Source organism: Camelus dromedarius, chromosome 6 (genome assembly GCF_036321535.1).
Source record: "Camelus dromedarius isolate mCamDro1 chromosome 6, mCamDro1.pat, whole genome shotgun sequence".
Lineage (NCBI taxonomy): Eukaryota > Metazoa > Chordata > Mammalia > Artiodactyla > Camelidae > Camelus > Camelus dromedarius.
Window position 1 is genome coordinate 56,794,017 of NC_087441.1, and position 21,896 is coordinate 56,815,912.

Consider the following 21,896-nt stretch of genomic DNA (forward strand, 5'->3'; position numbering starts at 1 on the left):
GTGTTGTCAGAAAGTGGTAACTAATTGGCAGTGCATAGAAGAAAAAGAGTCCAGATTGTTCTCATTTCTGCTTTCCGGCTGAGATGACTAAACTACCAGTAATTGAAATAGTAAAAGGCTTGGGGAAGGCTAAAAAAATCAATTTTAAATAAAGTCTGAACTTCCTATGGAAAAATCCAGGAGAAGATGTCTAATAAATGAATGGACATACAATTTAGTGATTAGGGAGAATTTGAGCTGAGGATTTTATATTCATGAAACTTTTCAAAAATTCCTATAATTAAGTTCATCTATTTACCTTTTAAAATTGATCAATTTGCATATATAAATTTCCCTTAAACAAAAGTATACTCTTTTTCCTATATAAATAATTTTTTTCTAAAAAGTGTTGATTTGTTTATTTACTTTTGTTTATTCCATCCTACAATCTTTTACATTTCAATGTGCTGTTCTTGAATGTCAACATGCATCTTAAGGATATGTTTCCCCACAAACATTAAGTTCATCAACATTTCTTAAAACCAGCTTTTTATCACCTACTTTAGGCCTATTTTCTTCAAAAACTCCAGATTAACTTTTTTTTTTTTAGAGAGAGTTCTTTTCCCCCTACATTTCTACTATTATGTTCGTATCAAAGGACTTGTTAATCCTCCTTGAATAATATTTTAATGTTTTACAAGTCCTTATTTGTGTTTTTTACCTTCCTATTATTTTCCCTGTGCTACTCAGATTTGTAACAATTTCTTATTTTAAAAATCTATTTTTGCTTTCCATATAAATTTTAAAAAGCCCGTCTAAGTAAGTAACTTTTAGACTTTCTGACTACCCTGTACAAATGTTTTTGAAGGCCTATTTTGCATTAACATTCAAAGCTTGATATAAATAACATCTTAAGCTGTTATTAGATATAAATAGACAGTGATGTGCTAATAAAAGTTTAACAACCAGCACTCAGAGTGAGAAAGCTCTGATTTGTAACCTTTCCCAATTTCCTGAGACAACCCTTCCCCACCCCCCCACCCCCCAAGGCTGATTTCAGTCTGCCAGTGTGAGGTCACTGGATCTGGAGTTGTTGAGGGGGGACAGTCACCTTCTTGAAGAGTACAGGCTGACTCTTGCACACCACTGTCTTATAACACTATGCACTTCATAAATGTATAAGCTTCATGTTTTCCTTTTAATTTTTTAATGGAAATGATGGGGATTGAACCTGGGACCTGGTGTGTGCTAAGCATGCACTCTACCACTGAACTATACCCACCTCCACACTTCATATGATTTAGAAAAATAGTGTGCCTGGTAACATTTTCTGTCATTGTACATTCACATATTTTGCTATCTTGTTGAAAAGTATTATTTGAATTCTTCAAAGAGTGGAACTTTGAGGGGCTAATCCTGAGTAACTCAAAATGCCTTTTTACAACTTGAGAAATTCATAAATGTATAGGAAAGTACATACAGGCCCAGCTATGCACAAGTAAAATAGTCCTGTAACATACTCCCTTTGAAAACCTCTGGGATGACATTAAAAAGTTTTCCATCTGTTGCACCCTGGGTGAACTTAATTGCTGCTCCCTATTGCTGAATTAACTAGAAAATGTCATCATCTCTTGCACTTCATGCACCCCTTAATAACATGCTTAATATTCATGGATGTTTTGGAAAAAATAAGTAAGTCTTTTGCATAGCGGTGTGCTTGACTCTTATCTGGATAAATCACTTTGCCTTCTGGGCAATTCATTTTATGATAATTGAACCTCAGTCAGTAATATTTTAATGTCCTTTTGGCTATTAGGTTATAAAAGCAATAGAAGAAGGTTATCGCTTACCAGCACCCATGGACTGCCCAGCTGGTCTTCACCAGCTGATGCTGGATTGTTGGCAGAAGGAACGTGCTGAAAGGCCAAAGTTTGAACAGATAGTTGGAATTCTAGACAAAATGATTCGAAACCCTAACAGTCTGAAGACACCCCTGGGAACATGTAGTAGGTAAGAAAAAGCTAAGGAAGGAGAAATTCAAATGAATCATGTATCTCCTCAGCCTCTCCCCAATGGCATATTGACATCTGTGTTAAATTATTAAAGTCCATATTAAATTTGTTACATTTACAGAGGGTTTTTTTTCTTTTCAGATGGCTTACCTTAAGAAAATCAGTGTTTAAAGAGACTTATTAATCGTCATTGTTTTTTAAAAAAATTTATGATCTCTCTTACTGGCTGTCATTTTAGAAAACTTTGTCAACTGGATTTACATGATTAAGTGGCATTTCACATTTTCAAACCATTATTAGTATTACATGAGTTTTTAATGCTGTCGCCCTTGTTTTTCTTATTATATCCATATTATCTATTTGTTTTGCTTTGACTATAATAGTAAAATGATTCCATGAAGTTAAAGTTTATAAAAGTAATTCAATACATGATTTAAGAAGTATACCCATTAAAAAGAGCCTAAATGCCGCTTTCATTCTGCACACTTGGCTTTCTCCATTGTAATGCATCTTAGTAGTTATTGGGCTTCAGCTGCCAGGTCGACTTGATGCTCCATCTGTACTATAGTCGGTTAGGGCCTTGTGGAGGTGTATGAACTCAGAGGTGCTCACAAGGGTACTATTGGTACAGTGGATGCAAAATGTTCTCAATAGCATCCTCGTAGTCTGAACAAGTTAGTCCACAGCCGGATGCGCTTCCTTAACTCCCAGTTACTTTTGAAGAAGCAAAGGAACAAATATTTAATGATTACAAATACTGATGTCTGCACTTTTAATCTGCTGGTCGTCGTATCTAAATAAAATGTAAATTTTGGAGTTCACCCTTATTGGGCAACCTTTACATGTTGGATTTTTATTAGCATACCTGTTTGTTTGTTATTATAGCATCAATTAAAACATGTAATTTTATTTTGTATATTCTTATTTTTGTGTGAGCCAAGACATGCTTTCGTTAGTAGTTCATGAAAAAAAAAATGTGCTTTTCTGTTTAATTCTTGTCTAGGCCAATAAGCCCTCTGTTGGATCAAAATACTCCTGACTTCACTACCTTCTGTTCAGTTGGAGAATGGCTACAAGCTATTAAGATGGAAAGATATAAAGATAACTTCACAGCAGCCGGCTACAACTCCCTTGAATCAGTGGCCAGGATGACTATTGAGTAAGCTTAAACTTTTCAAAATTATATTTAAGACTGTACTAGCTGCAATCTGAGCTTTATACATTAGGTCATCTTCTGTATATTAAGGAGGCGCATCACCAAAATCAGGGAGAAATGTATCTTTTTCATAAGTGCCTACTATATCCCAGGCATTTTGCTAAATAGACCTTTAAACATACAATATCTTTTTTAACCTTCATGGCAAAAATTTTATCAAGTCGGTAATTTTATACACAAGGCTAAGGCTCAGAGAATTTAAATTTTTACCCTAAACTGACTCACTAGTAAGTGATAGCTGATTTGTCTCCATAGCCAGTGTTCCAAACACCACTCAGCGAGATTTCCCCTTTTATTAACCACTGTATTATTTAGGTCCCTAATCACTGGGGAAACTTTTTCCATTGAAGAAAAAAGAAGGATTTCTTTCACTATGTTTGTTTCAGATATTAAAAATCTCAGAGTTTCATACCTAATTCCAAAATGCGTTATGAAGTCCAATATGAATGCTTTCTGAAGAGGTCAAAGGAAGCTCAATTCAATGAACTGTAAGAAGAATTTAACTTAAGTTTTGGAAAGTATGTGACTGATTGATTCATTTTTTTTCTTTTTTTAACCTGAAGAATGGCCAGATAAAACAACTTTGGAAATTGCTATGCACTGGAAGTAAAAAGAACGAAATTTTTCTTGCCAGCTCCATCACTATGTGGTCTTAAGAAATACATTTAGTATCTCTTAACCTCAGCTTCTGTGGCTGCAGCTTAACTCTTATGGGCGATGTAATTCCTCTCAGTCAGTGTGTTTGAAAATGGGAAACAATTATCAAGGTTCTGTTTGTGGGATCCTGTTTATGTACTGTTGCGAGAAACGTTTCACATTTTTCAGATGAGAAGGCCAGCAATCACATACTCTTTCCTGGCATGTCAGGAAATGACACGTACATGAATTTCAGCATATGCACAGGCTCTTGTTTAGTTTTCTGCTAGTCCCCACAGATATGATGGACAGAGCTGATACAATTACACCTGTCTCTCCAAAGCAATCTACTCCCCTGAAAAACTGTGTTTCTGAAAGTCTGATTGACCAGTGCTATGAAATTACTGCAGTGCTCTACTGTCGCTATGTTTTAGCTACTTGTCAATACCTAAGCTCAGTCTTTCTGGCTATTAAGAGAGGTCACAGTGCATACACAGATACAGCTAGTTTATGTCAGATTCAAGCTTTTAAACATAGGTATTGTGCACTTTAAAGAATATTTTTTTCCCAAAATGTAGCCAAATGATTGAATTAAAAGTAAGATACAGTGTCTTCAGAGTTAACCACCTGCTAATTAAACTCAGTAAAATATTTTGTGTGATTGTTGATGATTCTTGATCTACTGCAGCCAAGAAATGTTTCCCTTCATACCGTATCCTATTTTAAAAATTAAACATTTTAAATGTCACTTAGGTTCAAGAATATAACATTTCCAAGAGTGTTTCCAAATCTTACCTTAAGTTAATAATAATTTTGAGACTTTAATAATTTCTTATATAAAATGTCAAATCAGTTTAAAAATGACTTATCATGACAATATGAGAGCCCGAGCCGTAGGTCTTTACCAAGGAGAACACTGAGGCAAGTTGTGGGTGTGACCCACTGCAGTAATAGGATATCCAAGAACACTAAGATAAGATCTGTTTGCCTAAGAGAAACAGATTCTTTAATTAAAGAGTTGATGACAGTTCAGTACCAAATCAGTGTTTTGTAGGGTAACTAATTTTTAAAAAAATGCATTTCTCTTTTTCAGGGATGTGATGAGTTTAGGGATCACACTGGTTGGCCATCAAAAGAAAATCATGAGCAGCATTCAGACTATGCGAGCACAAATGCTCCATTTACATGGAACTGGCATCCAAGTGTGATGAGCATTTCTCTCGTATGAGGGAGATTATGGACCTCGAGAGAACAGTACTGGCCTTCAGGATATGCATAGAATGCTGCTAGAAGACAGTTGATGTCCTGAGTCCTTCCTACAGTGAAGAGAAGATTTAAGAAGCACCGATAGACTTGAACTCCTAAGTGCCACCAGAATATATAAAAAGGGAATTTAGGATCCACCACTGGTGGCCAGGAAAACAGCAGTGACAATAAACAAAGTACTACCTGAAAAACATCCAAACACCTTGAGCTCTCTAACCTCCTTTTTATCTTATAGACTTTTTAAAGTGTACATAAAGAATTTAAGAAAGAATATATTTGTCAAATAAAATCATGATCTTATTGTTAAAATCAATGAAATATTTTCCTTAAATGTGTGATTTCAGACTATTCCTTTTTAAACTCATTTGTGTTTATTCTTCATAAGGACTTTGTTTTAGAAAGTTGTTTATAGCTTTGGACCTTTTTAGTGTTAATCTATGACACATAACTACACTGGGTACCTTTGAAAGAGTCTCAAATTTTAAAAACAAATAGCATGATTGAAGATATATCTCTGTCCAAACATTGGTATCCTTTTGTGCCATTTAATTTTGTTTAATCAGTGCTGTTTTGATATTGTTTGCTAATTGGCAGATAGTCAAGAAAATGCAAGTTGCCAAGAGCTCTGATATTTTTTAAAAAGAAATTTTTTTGTAAAGATCTGACAACACACTATCTTTTCAATGAAAAAGCAATAATGATCCATAAATACTCTAAGGCACTTTTAACAGATTGTTTATAGAGTGATTTTACTAGACAGAATTTAATAAAAAAAAAAACTCAAATTGTAGGTTTATGATTATAAAAAAAGATGAGGCACTTCATCTAAAGAATGTTGGTGAAGGCAAGTCTCTGAAAGCAAGAACTATCCAGTGCTATCTAAAATTTAATCTGAGCACATCACGATTTTTTTCAATAACCAAGACACTAGGAAATTTAGGAGAAATAGTTGACATATATTTTATATCCTGTTCTGTTGAATGCAGTCCAAACATGAAAGGAAAGAATGAAGTTTTATATTAGAACTCTGAAGCATGATAAAAGGGGCAGTTCACAATTTTCACCTTTCAAAAACAAATTTGCTGCACAGAATATCACCATCGCAGTTAAAAAAAAAGGCTTTTTTATTTGTGAACGCTGATGTGAGAAGCTTGTTAAATGAAAGAATTCTTTTTACCATGTAAGGAAGAGGTGAAGGATCTGGCTTTTTTTTTCAAGCTTTATTTATTAAACCATATTATTGGATTACTGTGTTAGAATTTCATAAGCAATAATTAAATGTGTCTTTCTAGATATTTCAGGAATGTATACATATTGTGAGTAATGCTTTCAAAAGTTACGAAAATCATGAACTACCCCAGAATTGAACTGTTGTATTTCCAAAGAGAATTGGGCTGTTTATAATGATTTTAATAGAGGAAGATCCCAGGGATCGGTCAGAATTGGTCTTGTTTGATAACGTGGACACCCACAAGCAAACAAACAAATAACGGAAACAAAACCTGTAAATGTTCCTTTGTAAAACTTGTAAATTTTATTTATACTGTCTTGTTTTGTACACACATTTCTCTGTAGTGGGCTCTGAATACATTGAAAATGCACTATATTTTTCTATTTTACTTGCAGAGCATCACAAAAGAACAGGTATTTTCAGTGCTACATGATGTGTTTTCCCACATTTAGGACCAAAGATGGCTATAGAAAAACTCAAAAGGATTGCTTCCCAAACCCCTCCCCACCCTATTTTTTTTTCCTTTTAAATCACTGTACAGTGTTATTTGATATTTTAATTTATTTTTTGATTGACTAGAAAAATCATTTTAATTTCACTAAAATGTTTTTGTCCCTAAAGAAAAAATAATCTGTAAAATAATTTTAATTAGCATAATACAGTTCACCTAGACACTTCCATTTGTAATCTTTGTAATAGACTGTAAATATATTTTTGGAACTATAACACAATGTGCTTGGGGGTTATTTTTCAGTGTCTGCAGTGTATACAAGTGTTTATACTAAGTACAGCACTTTACAATTCTAATCAGTAGCATTGGCCTTTGTGAGAATGAGTGAAAGAGTTTGAGTGAGTGTTCTTAATTCCGTTTGGATTCTAGACTCACTAATAATGAAGTTCTTTTCTTGTTCATAGCTTAAGGTGCTTATTTTTTCTATTAAAATTAAATTAACAAAAAGCCATTCTAGAAATAGAAGACATAGTATGGTACATTCAAACGGTGTCTTTCCTGCTTTTTTCTAGCACTAGATTTATAGTTGAGTCGTCTTTCTTGAGTAGAAGGGCAGAATAAAAGTTTTTTTGAGTTTTTTTTTCAAAAACAACTTTTTTCTTCAGCAATATACCTCATCTGCCTTAAATTTTTTACAGCTCTTTACAGGGAAAGGGAGAAGGGCTGGGAAAGACACGCAGCACAATAGGAAGGGTATAATGACATCACTCTCTCTTTGGTAGGTTTCTTTTCCCAATAACATGACGGTTTTGAAACACATGTATGTGAAACAGATATTCAGAGAAAAGTAATTAACATTGCAATGCTGATTGTAATACTGTCTTCCAGAAAGAGATGAAACGGTATAACGATAAGAATGTACAACTTGCACCTTGAAATCTTTTTTTTTGTTTTTTTGATAAATTAGTGCTCAGGGGAGGAAGCGTAGAGAAAGTAAACGTCGGAAAGAGAATTCAGACCTTATAAAAATGCAAAAGGAAACGGCCTCCTTGCTTTAACAGAGCCACCTTTTTTAGAATGCTGTCTTCACACTTGACTTGTGTTTTGCATTCAGGACTGAAATAAAAGTTAACGTATTACATCTGAATCGAACATTTTCTCAGCAACTGATCTGGGCCTTGTTTACTAGGACTGGTGGTTTCTGCTTGTCAGAGCACTATGAGTTGAATCATATTGTATACTTATGTAATCTACATTAGCTAGTACTACTTAGGACTATATTTTAATTGCTCCTCTTACCCGTGTTTTTAAGACAATTAAAATGGTGTAACTCACCTCTTTTTTATTTAGGTAATGCTGATCTCCTCCCTTTGGTTTCCTGAGTGGCCTAGAACTGGGCCACTCACTGATGTGCATGTTCCAATAAATTACTGATGTGTATTTTTTTGCTATATGTGGAGAAATCATGGGGAACTCGGGTGAGATGTGCTTTTTGTTGGTTGAATTTGTCCCTCCTTGCCTAAGAATTACTACAGGGGTCATCCTTTTATAAGGACAAACTGCTTTTGAACAGTGTCTTCAATGTATCAAGCACAAATAACTCTTTCTTCAACACGAATCATAAGTCTCTTTTTACCAGCTTAAAATAATAAACGAGTCTATTAGACAATGTAAAGAAAAGCCTGTCTCCAATCATTGGTGGATTCCTTTATGTCCCTTACTTGTTCTTTATGTTCTTACACAGTATCATGAAAGGAGCTGTTCAGAGTGAAGGTTTTATTGAATTATTTCAGTGGACCAATCAGAATATGGAGAAAAATAATATCCTTTGTGTCCCCTCCTTCTCCTGCACACTGACTTAATTCCACTCTAATTATGACAGAATAACAAGTTAAGTCTATATCTTCAAAGAGCCTTACTGTCAAACATTTTAATTAAAACCCTTTTTTGTTCGTTTTTGAATCTACAGCTACATGGGACTAACAAGAATATTCGCCCGGGTAAGGTAACATTGCCATTGGACCCTGACAGATATTTTACACAGTTACTACAATACAGCATCTTGGAGAGCTTTTGCATTTAAGATGCTGCTGAAAGCAAACCGCATCCAGAGCAAATGGGAAAAGTGATAAATCTGGTTGCCTGACTGAGTTGCTTATCACTGACACTGACTTACTTAGTGATCACACCAACTTGCACCCGAAATGAAGACAACTAAGCACCCCCCCCCCTTTTTTATGGCGTCACCTCCTTAAGATCCACCAACTCTTAACAAATAGCTAAACATGTTTCAAAAAATGAGACTAAGCAGATATGGCATGAGGTGCTACCTCTGGTTTTCACACTTGTGATGCTGAGGCTCAGGATAGGCTGAACTGACATTGAAAGAGAATCTTGAAGTCTTGCTATCCCTGACTATTCAACCAGCAGTGCCTTTGCTGAGTCCACACAGTGATAATTATGCAGCCTGAAAACACTGAGGGCCAGTCAGATGATCTCTTAAAGTACTAGATTCATAAGTGGCACAAAAATACACTATCCTACCAGCTCTCTTTTTCCTTCAAAAGTATAAAGCCATTAAAGACATACAAGTTCTAGCACTAAGTAAAAATTCAATTTTAATACTTTTGGTAATCATCAGTAACAATTTTTTGTTGAAGTATTTTTATCTCCTGATTTTACCCTTTGTCTTATTGTTAGCTGCAGTGAAAACTCAAATCAATTTTGAGAAAAGCTTCTGAAAGGAATCAAAGAGGGATCAAATTCCTGCATTCAGTTCAAAAGATCGTAACTACTGATACTAACAAATGATAAAAGCGTGTGGTGACTGACAAACTTTCAGGCTGCCCTGAAGGGAAGAGCATGCTCTTGGCTTTGTGTCCAGTCAGTAGCCCCTTCCTAGCTGCTCTCACTCTTTTACCTAATGCATCTCAGCATTGCTTGAAGAATATGAACAGGGGAATAAAATATTTCAGTGAGATGCTTCTGCGAGCCTCATTAGAGTTAAGTGCTGTAAGGGGGTATTTTTGTCAAGTTCAGTGATTGAATGTAATTAAATCTATAATTAAACAATAAAAGACCTCTTCTGATTGACCTTGAGTTTAAAATAAATGTAATTAATTGACCTAATTTAATTGGACCTGTTTCACAAAGTTTGGTAAGTAGCAGTAAGTAGCTGTAAGTAGCTCCAGTCTAGAGTTCTGCAGGTCTGTAACAGCACTAGAATTCCTTAGACAGGTAATAGTAGTAGGGATTCTCAAATTGCAGGCATTTGATGATTTGGGACAGTAATAAGCAAGATGTTGTCTATTCTAAACCTCTATGAGTAACAAAACTCCATCATCTATAACCTGCAACATATATTTCATTATTTCAAATATCCCAGGTTTCTACTCCAGAAGATTATTTTTGTTTCCCTTTTGAAATTCATGGATTTCGATTAAGTATATCTGTAGATTTTATAGCTAAAGAATGCACAATGTATTTTTAAATGAGTGATTAATCATAGATCTTAATTAAAGATGCTCGGAGGAAGAGACAATGGGCACACTTGTTTTAAGTAATGTTGGTTCTAGGTTAGTAACGGACAAACACACTGTTTATATACTCACCACTTCACTATGTAACCAAAACTAAATACAGTGAGTGGGCAACAAGCTCGAGCCAAACAAATAGAGAAAATTTAGCTACCTATGCAGAACTAATGTTCATAGAAATCATATATTCTTTTAAATATTTCACAATTCACAGGAATGAGGCAAACAACTCACAAACACTTTTCAAAAGTGACATGGATTTGCCAACACTTATTACACTGCTGGCCGGACCCCACAGCGAATTACAAGAGAAAGTTCTAAGTTGACTCTGACATCCCTCTATCAATCAGCTAGAGATAAGTACCGTTAAGATTAAAAACCAGACAGAATATGCTACTGAAACGTACTCTTTCCAGATGAAAGAGACCCACACCTTTCTTCAGGTCTGACATTTGCACAAGTTTTTTCAGGGATTGCTGGTCATGTGTTACTGTAATTCCATGTTTTCACTTAGATCATCGCCCCTTGCCCGCAGAGCTCCCGGCATATTCACCGGAACCCAATTTAACAGAAACTGCAGAACTCTGACTCTACAAACAAACCTCCAAGCTCTCCCTGAGGAACAAACAGGCGCTAACACATGGGCTCCTGCTGCCATCTCGATGGCTCTGCTGACCGTCAAGAAGCACCTGTTCCCTTAGGGGTGGTGCAGGACCAGCAGACAAGGAGCAAGTAAACCTCTTCTGATCGACTTGAAAACAAAACCAGCAAACAGCAAATAATACTATCCTTCAGATTTGAAAAGGAGCAAGTAATACTGTAGATAAAAGTGTTCAGAAAAGGCAGGGAGGAATCACAGGAAATCTGGAGAGTCACCTTGGAGAAACTGAGTTTAATGGGACAGACAATAAAGAGCTATTGGGAATTCTTACCAAAAAAAGAAAGAGATGTGATGGGAATGGAGTTTACAGGACAAAGGTCTAGCCATGGTGCTTAAATATGAATTAATTACTCTTTATTTCTGGATCAGAGCAATAGAAAAGACTTCCCTGCTCCCACAGCTTTGCTCTCCGTTCTCACATTCCCTCTCCCTTTTCCACATGGTGGAAATCCCTGGCGTCAAGACGCAACTCAAAAGCTGTTTCCTCCAAGACTCCACCGACACCCAAGAGCCAGAATTCTCTCTATTTTGCTTTGCTTTTGCTGCTGGTGCTGTGATTATCCTACTGTGTTCTGTCAGGTTACGTGTCTGTGTGTGTCTCTCCCACTAGATCAAGTGCTCTTGGAGGGCAGAAGCCAAATGGAAATCTTTGTTTTACGTCCTGGGGGATTTAGCAGTTTCTGGCACTCAGTAGACACTCTATAAATATTTTAGATCCTTGAAGTGCAAATTAATTCAAATTGTTTTTTTCTTCTTGAAAGGTAGCGAGGATCAGGTGCTCTGAAGGGTAAATGGGGTGCAGTGAAAGTGGTAGTAAAACGGGTGTCGAGGGAGGAAACTAATTCCAGAGCACGGTTGGATGCTTCTGTGATAGGCTGGGGCGGCAGGACCTCCCCGGAGACCGAGCAGAGGCGCGCGGAGATGGGGACCTGGGTGAAGCAGGGAGCTGGGAGGAGCGAATTAGTAAACAAGACCACATAGCAGCGTCTTCCTGATGTTGAAAAAAGTAGGAGGTATCACTGGTTGTAAATAACAGAGTAAGATTAAAGAAGAACTTGAATTCAAGTAGAAGAAATTGGACTTGATGAGAGAAGTAACGGAGGGCTATTTACCAATATCTCGTTTGATGAGGCAAAGACGCGGTGAGAATGTTTTTTAAGGGAGAGTAATCTGCAGAAAGATGTGAGCTATGATTGTATTTTAAAATTAGGTGAGGGAAAAGAATATTTTTCTCCTTCTGTAAATGAAAAAGTCCCTCTCTCCAGCTCTCAAACTCAAGATTGCATCAGTAATTCTATAGTTAAGTAAAAATACAGTAAAGTTGAAGTTTGTGGACCAGCCTGAAAGTCTACTTATCATTTACATTATGAAGAGGGTAGATGGGTGATGGTAGAGGGTGTGAATACAAACCACTGGGACTAATTCCTATCACTACGTGTCATGCAAAGGAAATGATTTAATTTCTCTGTATCCTTCCTCCTATCTTACCAGTAAAATGGGACTAACTAGCACCCAATTAAAGAGTTGTTAGATTTGTTAATTGATGCTTGGAAAATACTTATAAGAATGTTAAGTGCTCAGTACGAGTTAGCTTTTACTATCTGTCTGGGAAATCCTTTTGTATACATTTCTTGCTGTCTGTTTATTTAACAAACACTTATAAACACACTACTGTCAATTCTGAATTAACTCATTTACCAATGAATTTTAGAATATACATTATATTGTTTGCTCCCAAATTTCATTCTTATCTTTTTCTTAGTTTTTTTTTAAATTGCTATTAATTATATCTCTCAAATCAGTACCCAAAGAGTCAAACTTCACTCATCTGACCATAAACTATTATTCCCTACATCCCACTGATGTTAGCTTCTCGTTATCTCTAGAATCTACCACCATTTTCACAGTCACAGCCCTAAGTTACGCTTTCATCATCTCTCACCTAGACTAATGTTACATCTTCCAATGTAGTTTTCTTTCTCTATGCTATCTTAATTACGACTTTCAGAGTCATTTCTCTAACACGTATCTGATCATGTTTTCCCCCAGTTTAAAGGACGTTAATGGCCCCTCACTGATCAGGAAATTGCACTCAGTCATGTAACAGAGCATCAGTGATCTTCACCAATATCCCTGCCTGCTTGACTGAACTGCTTGTGACTTCAGCACATGAAGTTCTTTCATACTCCCTTTTCATTATGAGTTTTCTGAGGGAAGCAAGTAAATGTGTTTTACTAGTGCCTACTGAGCCCAACAGATTTAAAATCTGGTGGTAGCTTCTATTCCTATACCATGGAGCAAGAATATGTAATTATCTTTAACACGAGTACTGGACAAAAAAAAAGTTAAATTTGAGGAAAAACACATGATCCTCCTCAATTTATAATTGATATCACAATGTCATTTTTTCCCATTTTCTGTGTATCTCCTTCAATGATTGGGACACACTCTAGAAACTACACAACAAAGCAGATCATTTTGTTAATAAACACTGCATTCTGAGTTATCATAGAAAATGATATCTATGTGTTCATATGCCACTTCACATTTTCTCTCATCTAAATATATGTTTTAACTATTATCTTTCATTGCTTCTTGTTGGAGAAGCGGTGGGGAGCAGTCTACATGACTTTCATCTACTGTCTAGTCAAGGAGTCAGAAAACCTCCAATTTTCCATTGCCTGGTTATGTTAAATAATATTTTACATTGTTTCTTTATCTATCAATTACATTGTCGCACAGATAGGAGGCAGAATTTTTGTCTAACTCACATTTCTATTCCAAAGCTTGACACAGTTCCTAGTACCTTGCAGATTCCTAATAGGGATGTGTTGAGTGATTGAGAGTCACAAGATCCTCAAGCCAAAGACTCCAATATGCTAGCGGTAGGTCCTAACCAAACATATGAAGACCGTTCTCCAAAACTGAGCCTCTTAATCATGCTCTCTTTCCACTGAAGTTTGTCTTTTTTCAATGTCACAAAAGTTTCCCAGATGCTTCACTAAGCCGTTCCCCACATAGCCCTCATCTTCATTGACCTGAGAGAGATGCAGAACCCCATCTGAAGCCTCCAGACCACAGTATCACAACGAGCTACACACCTTGTCCAAACATTTAATCCAAATGACATCAGCAACTGGTGGTCACATCTTAATTTCTGATTGGCTATAAGCATCATATTGGTATTTACTGATTGCTCACAAACTTTTTTGATTGAAAAACAGACATAATTATAACTTCATTATTCCAAAATACCATTCTGACTAGTTAAAATATGGTCACTGCCATAACATCTATTTCTTCCCCATATCGCTTTCCAAATAATCAAGCCAACAACTTCATGTAGCTTTATAGCTATTCCTCTCTTTTAGCAAGAAGTCTATACAGCCTTAGCACAAGATGGTATCACACTCAGTATTTAGCCTGTTTTCTTGACTTTAATATTCTTAAAATGCATGCCTTCATGCTTTATCATTTGTTTATTTGGTATGCTGAGTTATTCCGGCTAAACACATGCTTCTGTAATTCTCACTCAATCTCCATTCTCTGCTCCCAGAGCAGCAGCAGACCAGGCTCCCTGTCTGCATAATGTGTTTGGGAAGGGAGTTGAAGAGGTTTTACACCTACTGCTTTCACACATTCAATGTGTTAACGATAAAAACCAAAATCTGCTACTAGAGATATGCATTTTGCCATCTTTCAAGAGTAAATATATCATCTTTTTTTTTTTTTTAACTTTCTTTCCTTTTGTAAAGAAAGACTGACTTTCCCATTATAGTAGTACTCTACCCATGAGCTGCGGCCATGGAGTTATTGCAAGAGATTTTCCTTTCCATGTATTCACACAGCACTGCATGTAGCCTGAATAAATGTCTTGCATGTGGTAGGTACATAATCTACAATTGTGACTGAATGAACAACTGTGTAGCTGCCATTGAGGCTAAATTAAGTATATTTCACAATCTTTCCCTTACAAGGTAGACTCTCAGTTTTGACTACTAAGTTTTAACTACCATCAAGGGTGTCTCCTTATACATTTAATGTCAAAGCAAAATCTTCACACTTAGAAAGTGAATAACTAAGGCAGAGGGAAAAGTTAGAAGCTCTCAGTTATAGAAGTATTAGTCCTGGTCCCACCATTTACTAAGCCCTGACGTTGGGAGAACAACTTAACTCCATGAAACTCTGTTTCCTGATCCATCAGATTGGAGATATTTGCCTTGCCTTTTTTTTTTAATGGTAACTTTAATGAAGAACACATGAAATTAAACAGACAAATGAACTTTAAATAATATATAGCAAATTTAGAATAACATTATGATGGTTAGTTTTCTTTGAAATGAATTTGAAGATATTATCATCTTGCCAATTGCTTTTCCATAGTTTCAGTTTAACCTGGTAAAATGCAAATGTATCCATGTAGGAAAAGATTTGATGCCTTCAAGGGGGAGGGTATAGCTCAAGTGGTAGAGTGCCTGCTTAGCATACATGAGGTTCTGGGTTCAATCCCCAGCACCTCCATTAAAATAAATAAATAAATAAATAAATAAATAAATAAATAAATAAATAAACAAACAAACAAACAAAGCAAATGCCATGAAATTCAATTGATGAATCTAAATGAACAGCTTAAGGTGTTCATTGTAACACTTGTAACTTTTCTATTTGCAATTTGTTTGAAATTTTTCAAAGTAAAAAGTTGGGCAAAACTGAAAAATAAATAAATAAATAAATAAGCAAACAAACCTAATTACAGCCCCCCCCTAAATAAAACCTTAAAAAAATTTTTTTTGATGTTTTCTTATTTTCAATGATTGTAGTATATTTGCTTCAATCTGGGTGGGTACTTCCTAACTTCATTGTGGCTTTTCAGGCTTCATGACTTGGGTGGTACTATAGTCCAAAACTTTCCCTACTTAGTTTTTGTTTTTTTTCCTTTGATAGTTTCCAGTCAAGCGTGGTCTCAAATTCAAGGTTTTTCTGTGTATCTTCTAAAGCTTCCTTCACTTTTGCAGCATGTAACCTGCAACGTTTCTTAATCCCCTAAACTCTAAATCACGTTCCCTACTCTCCAATTTACATACCATTTAGCTGCCCTTACGGCCCGCCTGGAGTTTCTCGGCCTTCCTGAATTCTCTGTGTTGGCCCCTGGGTTGCAGGAGGCGGGTGTTAACTCACCACGTGAGTAAGCTGCCTGAATGAATAGCGGCAGCGTGGTGCATGAATAAGTGATGTTTGCTTGTTCTGGAGCGCTCCGGGGCACAGTAAATTTTGATTTCTTTATTTTAATCTTGTTTGTACGCGTGTCTAATTATGTTTGTACGTTTAGCACTGTGTAGAGCGTGTTGGGTAATGTTATGGCGGAGGGTTTGTGCATCGTGAAATGTCAGCCATAGGACCAGAGCAGAACGCAAGAGCTGACACGACAGGACTGAGGGTGGGCCGGCCCGGCTCTTAGGGTCTGTGCCCTCTTGGAGACTTATACCTTGACTGTTAATATTCACATCGGACTTACACGTGGCCGGCCTTTTCTGACCCTTCTCACTAGGTTTCAGATGATTTGAAAATCGGGTTAGAGGACAAGTGGCATTTTTCACTATGGAAAGCAGTATGGAAGGTCCTTAAAAAACTGAAAATAGACTTACCCTATGACCCAGCAAACCCACTCTTGGGCATATATCCAGAGGAACATCCAACTGGAAAAGACACATGCACCCCAATGTTCATAGCAGCACTACTTACAATAGCCAAGACATGGAAACAACCTAAATGTCCATCAACAGATGACTGGATAAAGAAGTTGTGGTACAGTGGAATACTACTTAGCTATTAAAAAACTGAAATAATGCCATTTGCAGCACCATAGATGGACCTAGAGATTATCACATTAAGAGAAGTAAGCCAGACAAAGACAAATGTCATATGTTGTCGCCTATATGTGGAAGCTAAAAAAAAAAACCAAAAAAACAAATTTTATTTACAAACCAGAAATAGACTCATAGACATAGAAAATAAACTGTAGTTACTAGGGAGGGAAGGGCAAGGAGGGTAGATTAGGAGTTTGAGATTAATAGATACACATTAGTATATATTAAGATAGATAAGCAACAAGGATCTACCGTATAGCATGGGAGCTATATTCAATTTCTTGTAATGAACTATAATGGAAAAAAATCTGAAAATGTATGTATGTATATGCATAATTGAGTACTTTGCTGTACACCTGAAACTAACATTGTAAATCAACTACACTTCAATAAAAAATAAGAATTAAAAAAAAGATGACTGACATTTTTGAGACTTTTTTTTAACGCTGGATTTTTAAATGCTCACTTCTTTTAAAATAAAATAGACTGCATATCTATTTTTTTATTTTAATATCTTTCAGACAGGTAGAAATATGTATGCATAGGTATAAATAGCAATACTTTAAAGCTAACCACTTCAAAACTATTATGACTGAATAAATTAATACATAAATGCTACTAAGACTAAAGAACTACATTTCAAAGAGTTATGAAATAAACTCAGACTTACTTGGTAGTTTCTCCACCTTTGACTATAAAGTTATAATGATCACTGTGTGTAGGTTTATATAATCTTTGATAATATATGGCATATTATGTCTTGATTTGCATTTTACTGTCTCCTAAATCGCCTACAACTCTGGTTCCCCAAACTCACACCTTTTGTTATCAAGTTTGCAGCCTCTTTTCTCAATTTAACTTTTCAAAATCTGATGGCAAAAGGTGAGAGTAGTCCCTGTTTTCATTTCGGAAGTAGATGTGCAAAATCGTTACCCTCATGGGATTCCATGACAGGACAACTTAATCTCTTCTGTCCTCAGTAAAACTATAACAAGTTTGAGCAAGTTAAGCATCTATAAATACTGGAGCTTGGCTGGAGAAAAACGTGAGTAACGTTTATGTCTGAAGAAGGTAGGAAACTCCTTTTTTTCTTCCTTATTTTTTTTCATATATTTTATATATATATATTTATTGAAGCATAGTCAGTTTACACTGTTGTGTCAATTTCTGGTGTACAGCACAATGCTTCAGTCATAAAGGAGCATACGTATATTCGTTTTCATATTCTTTTTCACCATAAGTTACTACAAGATATTGAGTATAGTTTCCTGTGCTATATAGTATAAACTTGTTGTTCATCTATTTTATATATAGTAGCCAGTCTACCAATTACTAGTGGTGTGACCTTGGGCCAGCAACATAACCACATCTTGCCTCATTTTCTTCTATGTTAAAAGGGAATGATAGATAGTGCCTGCTTTATAAGGTTGCTCTTAGAATTAAATAAATTAATATATGGAAAGATCTTAGATGCGTGCCTGGCTATTATTATTTCAATCATTAAGCTCTGTGATGAAGGACCCCTCAGTGTTCATAGGTTAAGTGTCAGGAGCCCATTAGAGGACGGTATGCCTCATTTTAAACTTCCAAAAAGGTTTCCTGAAAGCAACTTAAATGCCAAGTATTTTGCTCAGCCTCTGAGCCCTATGATTACAGAGAAGTAAATGATGAAAAATGCAGAGAACTCAGAAAATAGCTTTAGAGAATGTTTGAAAGAAAGATCTATACCTAAATATGCAGATTTCCAGAAAAAGCAAGGACTCCAGAAAGAATGGAAGAAAACCTGCTTAGGCACTGCCTTGGGGCACAAATGCAAACTGTGGATTTCTTAAATCCCTTCCTAATCAGACGCAGATGAGACGATTGCACAGATATGGGCATAAGACACACTGCTTACAGTGCTGACTTGGCCACTCACTGATTGTGACTTTGAGAAAAATCCTCAAACTTTTTGAACCTGTTATGAAGTCAAGTGAGGCTAAAATACGTGCTTTGAATCTGTGAGTCTGTTTCTGTTTTGTTATATACATTTGTTTGTTTTATTTTTTTAATTCCACATATAAGTGATATCATACAGTATTTGTCTTTCTCTGACTTACTTCACTTAGCATAATACTCTCTAGGTCTAGTGGTTACCAGTGGGGAGGGGCAAGAGAGGGGTAAGGGATTAAGAGACACAAACTACTATGTATAAAATGAGTAAGCCACAAGGGAACATTGTACAGCACAGGAAAATACAGCCACTGCTTTGCAATAACTTTAAATGGAGTATAATTTATAAAAATATTGATTTGCTATGTTGCACACCTGAAACTAATATAATATTGTAAATAACTATACTTCAATATAAAATAAAATACTTGCTTCAAAGTGTTTCTTTGAGAAAAAAGAATGAGAGAGAGAAAACATAGCACACTCTCTGCTAATATAACACAACTTTTACTTTCCTTCCTTTGACCACACCAAGGACTCACCAGGACACACTGGGATGGAGAGTATGCATTTTTCTTGGTCGACCAGGGTCTGTCTCCAGGGACATAAATGCTGGCAGCCCAGGCCAGTGTAGTAGTGACCATGTCTCCAGTGTACCCAGAAACCCTGGCTAGTCTCTTTTTCCCAAGGAAATGGAGGCATTAAATTTTTTCAATTTGTCTCCACCCAAAATAGCCTTCCTATTAAGGGGCAGCCAAGATGTGACACAGCCAAAATCGCTTATTATTACCATGTCTAATTTGTGTTATGTTTAGCAGAAGTCTTTCTGAAGAGCAGTGGAAACAAAACATCCAGTCTCCACTCATAACCCCCAAACCCAAGGTATAATTAGAATACCAAAATTTTTTAAATGTAGCAAAAATATTTGAATTAGGATTAACACAGTGTGTTTTAAAACTCAGCTGGCACCACAAATGTACAGAATCTAAGTAGAAAAAGAGCAAACAGTCAATGTGAAAGAGATAAAAAGCTGATTGGCTGTTGAAGCAGAGCTCACGTACACACACACGCGCACGCGCGCGCGCACACACACACACACACACACACACACACACACACACTCGAAATACCCTCAGTGAATGGAGTATGTGTGCATACATACGATACCCTGATGCTTATAATCATAACGTAATCCGATACCATAGGGAGTATGGATAAGATGATGGTTTAACTGTCTCTCAAAACATGATAGTATTTAATAGTGAAGAAATGTAAGTCAAAGAAAAAGAAATACTTAATTATTATTTTTAAAATTTAATTTCCTCTTTTGCCCAAATTTCATTTCCTTTCACTACCACAACCTACAGAAAGTTAACTTTTTAAAGAAAGTGTACTCTCAGCCTATCTTTCTAAAACTGCATAGGTTTACAAAACCCATTTCTTTCCTATTTTCTAAATAGCTGTAGGCAGAATCATGAAAATTATAGAAAAACACAATCTTCTTCTACTTTATCTTGATATGCATTCTATATTGTGTCACCGGTGGGAAAAATAATATCTCGCCTTCATGCACAGTTCAGCATATAAAAAGCAATCTATTTGAATAACTATGCAAAGAGCTTCAGCTAAGCAATAAAATGCAAGTCAAGAAAGTATCTACACCCCATTCTTTTATGAAGGTTTTAAAATGGGAGCACGTAGGCTTCTAGTTTGATAGCAGGTAATCATTAAAGTTACAGTCCTAGCCGGGCTAATGTTGTGCTGGGCAAAATCCACATTTGAAATATCGGGAAAAGCTTAAAAGCTGTCTTTCAACTTCCAATAGTTGGACTTCTCAGCTTCTACTAAGTAATATGAAACAAAGTGTTGTCATGACTTCATTACTGTAGTATTCCAAAGGCAAATTCCTATTTATTTGAAAGCATTTCCACCTGTTAATTAAACTTTGATTACTCTGTGTTATCTAATTCCTTTCTTTCATTTGGAGGGTAGTCATTGAGATAAGCTTGAAATAATTTATTTTCTTAAAACTTTCAGTGTCCTAAATATTTCTCAGGGAAAATCATGCTAATTTACTGGTAAGGATCTTAAAAATGAAAAAGAAAGAAAAGTTAGCCTTGTGTTTTTAAGAAACAAAAATAATCACACAAAGCAATATGTAATATTAAATAACATATGATCACCTTGAGAGAAGTACAATTTCCATTTTCCCTCATAATTTTCATGGCACTCTATAGACGCATATACAAATTGCTTGACAGTCTTTAGAAATAAATAAAAACATGATTGGTCAAAACCTCTCTGATAACTAGCACTTTCTTGCACCATCATCAGGTTAGGAATCACTTGTCAAAATCCTTGAGGGACCCTGGAACGTTAGACAACAAAAAAATTTTACTTCAAGGAAATCTAAGTAGGAGAATAGCTTTTTGTGTATATTTGGAAACAGAGTTCTCATTGCTTAATAAGCTATAAATTAAAAATATTTTATATGACTATGAATGCAAGGCCTACTTTTCCCAGGCATAGGCTAAGCCCCCTCATTCTATTTCTCTTTCTGAGCCCATAACTGTTAGCGCCCCACCCGTTCAGTAGCAGCCCTGCTCATGTTACAAAGTTTGAAATCTTGCCAGATACTGGTACCTTTTTTTTCTTTGTAAGTTCCCAATTTATTTGAGTATTTCTTCATAGGAAAGCCAAAATTCATGGAAATGAGCCAACCCCAAATGGTTTTGCCTAAATATTTGCCTTAGTAGAAAAATCTTTAGTTAGCAAATTGATGTTATACGTAAGAAAAGAGAGCAGAGTCTAGGGCAGAGGTCTCCAGCTCACACATGAATCATTGATTGGTTTATACTTGGACACACAGAAGAATCCACTGGAGGTCCTTTAAGAATGCTGATTCCTTGCTCCCATCTGCAGCATTTTGGTATGATTAGTCTGGGGTGAAATCTGTACATCAGGACTTTCATTGTCTTAAATCCAGGTGATTTTATTGTGCAGCAACTTTTGGGAACCATTGCCCTGGACCATGGATTTACAGGCTTTGGGATGAGCCCAAATAATATTCTACCAGCTCTTTCCTCACTTAAAAGACATTTTATAAATG

At 36.0% G+C, this 21,896-nt stretch overlaps 1 protein-coding gene across 5 annotated transcripts in view; it reads left to right on the forward strand.

Annotated features, from left to right (window-relative positions):
* Positions 1–8,444, forward strand: part of EPHA7 (EPH receptor A7) — a 164,221-nt gene extending 155,777 nt beyond the window's left edge. For 4 of the 5 annotated variants that reach the window (XM_064486842.1, XM_064486843.1, XM_064486844.1 and 1 more), the window contains exons 15-17: positions 1,796–1,989; positions 2,995–3,150; positions 4,937–8,444. In XM_064486842.1, the coding sequence (XP_064342912.1) occupies positions 1,796–1,989; positions 2,995–3,150; positions 4,937–5,051 (465 nt within the window). In that variant the 3' untranslated portion in view covers positions 5,052–8,444. Of the gene's footprint in view, positions 1–1,795; positions 1,990–2,994; positions 3,155–4,936 lie in introns of those variants that run through there. The other variant, XM_064486846.1, reaches the window with a different exon arrangement.
* The last annotated feature ends 13,452 nt before the right edge of the window (positions 8,445–21,896 follow it).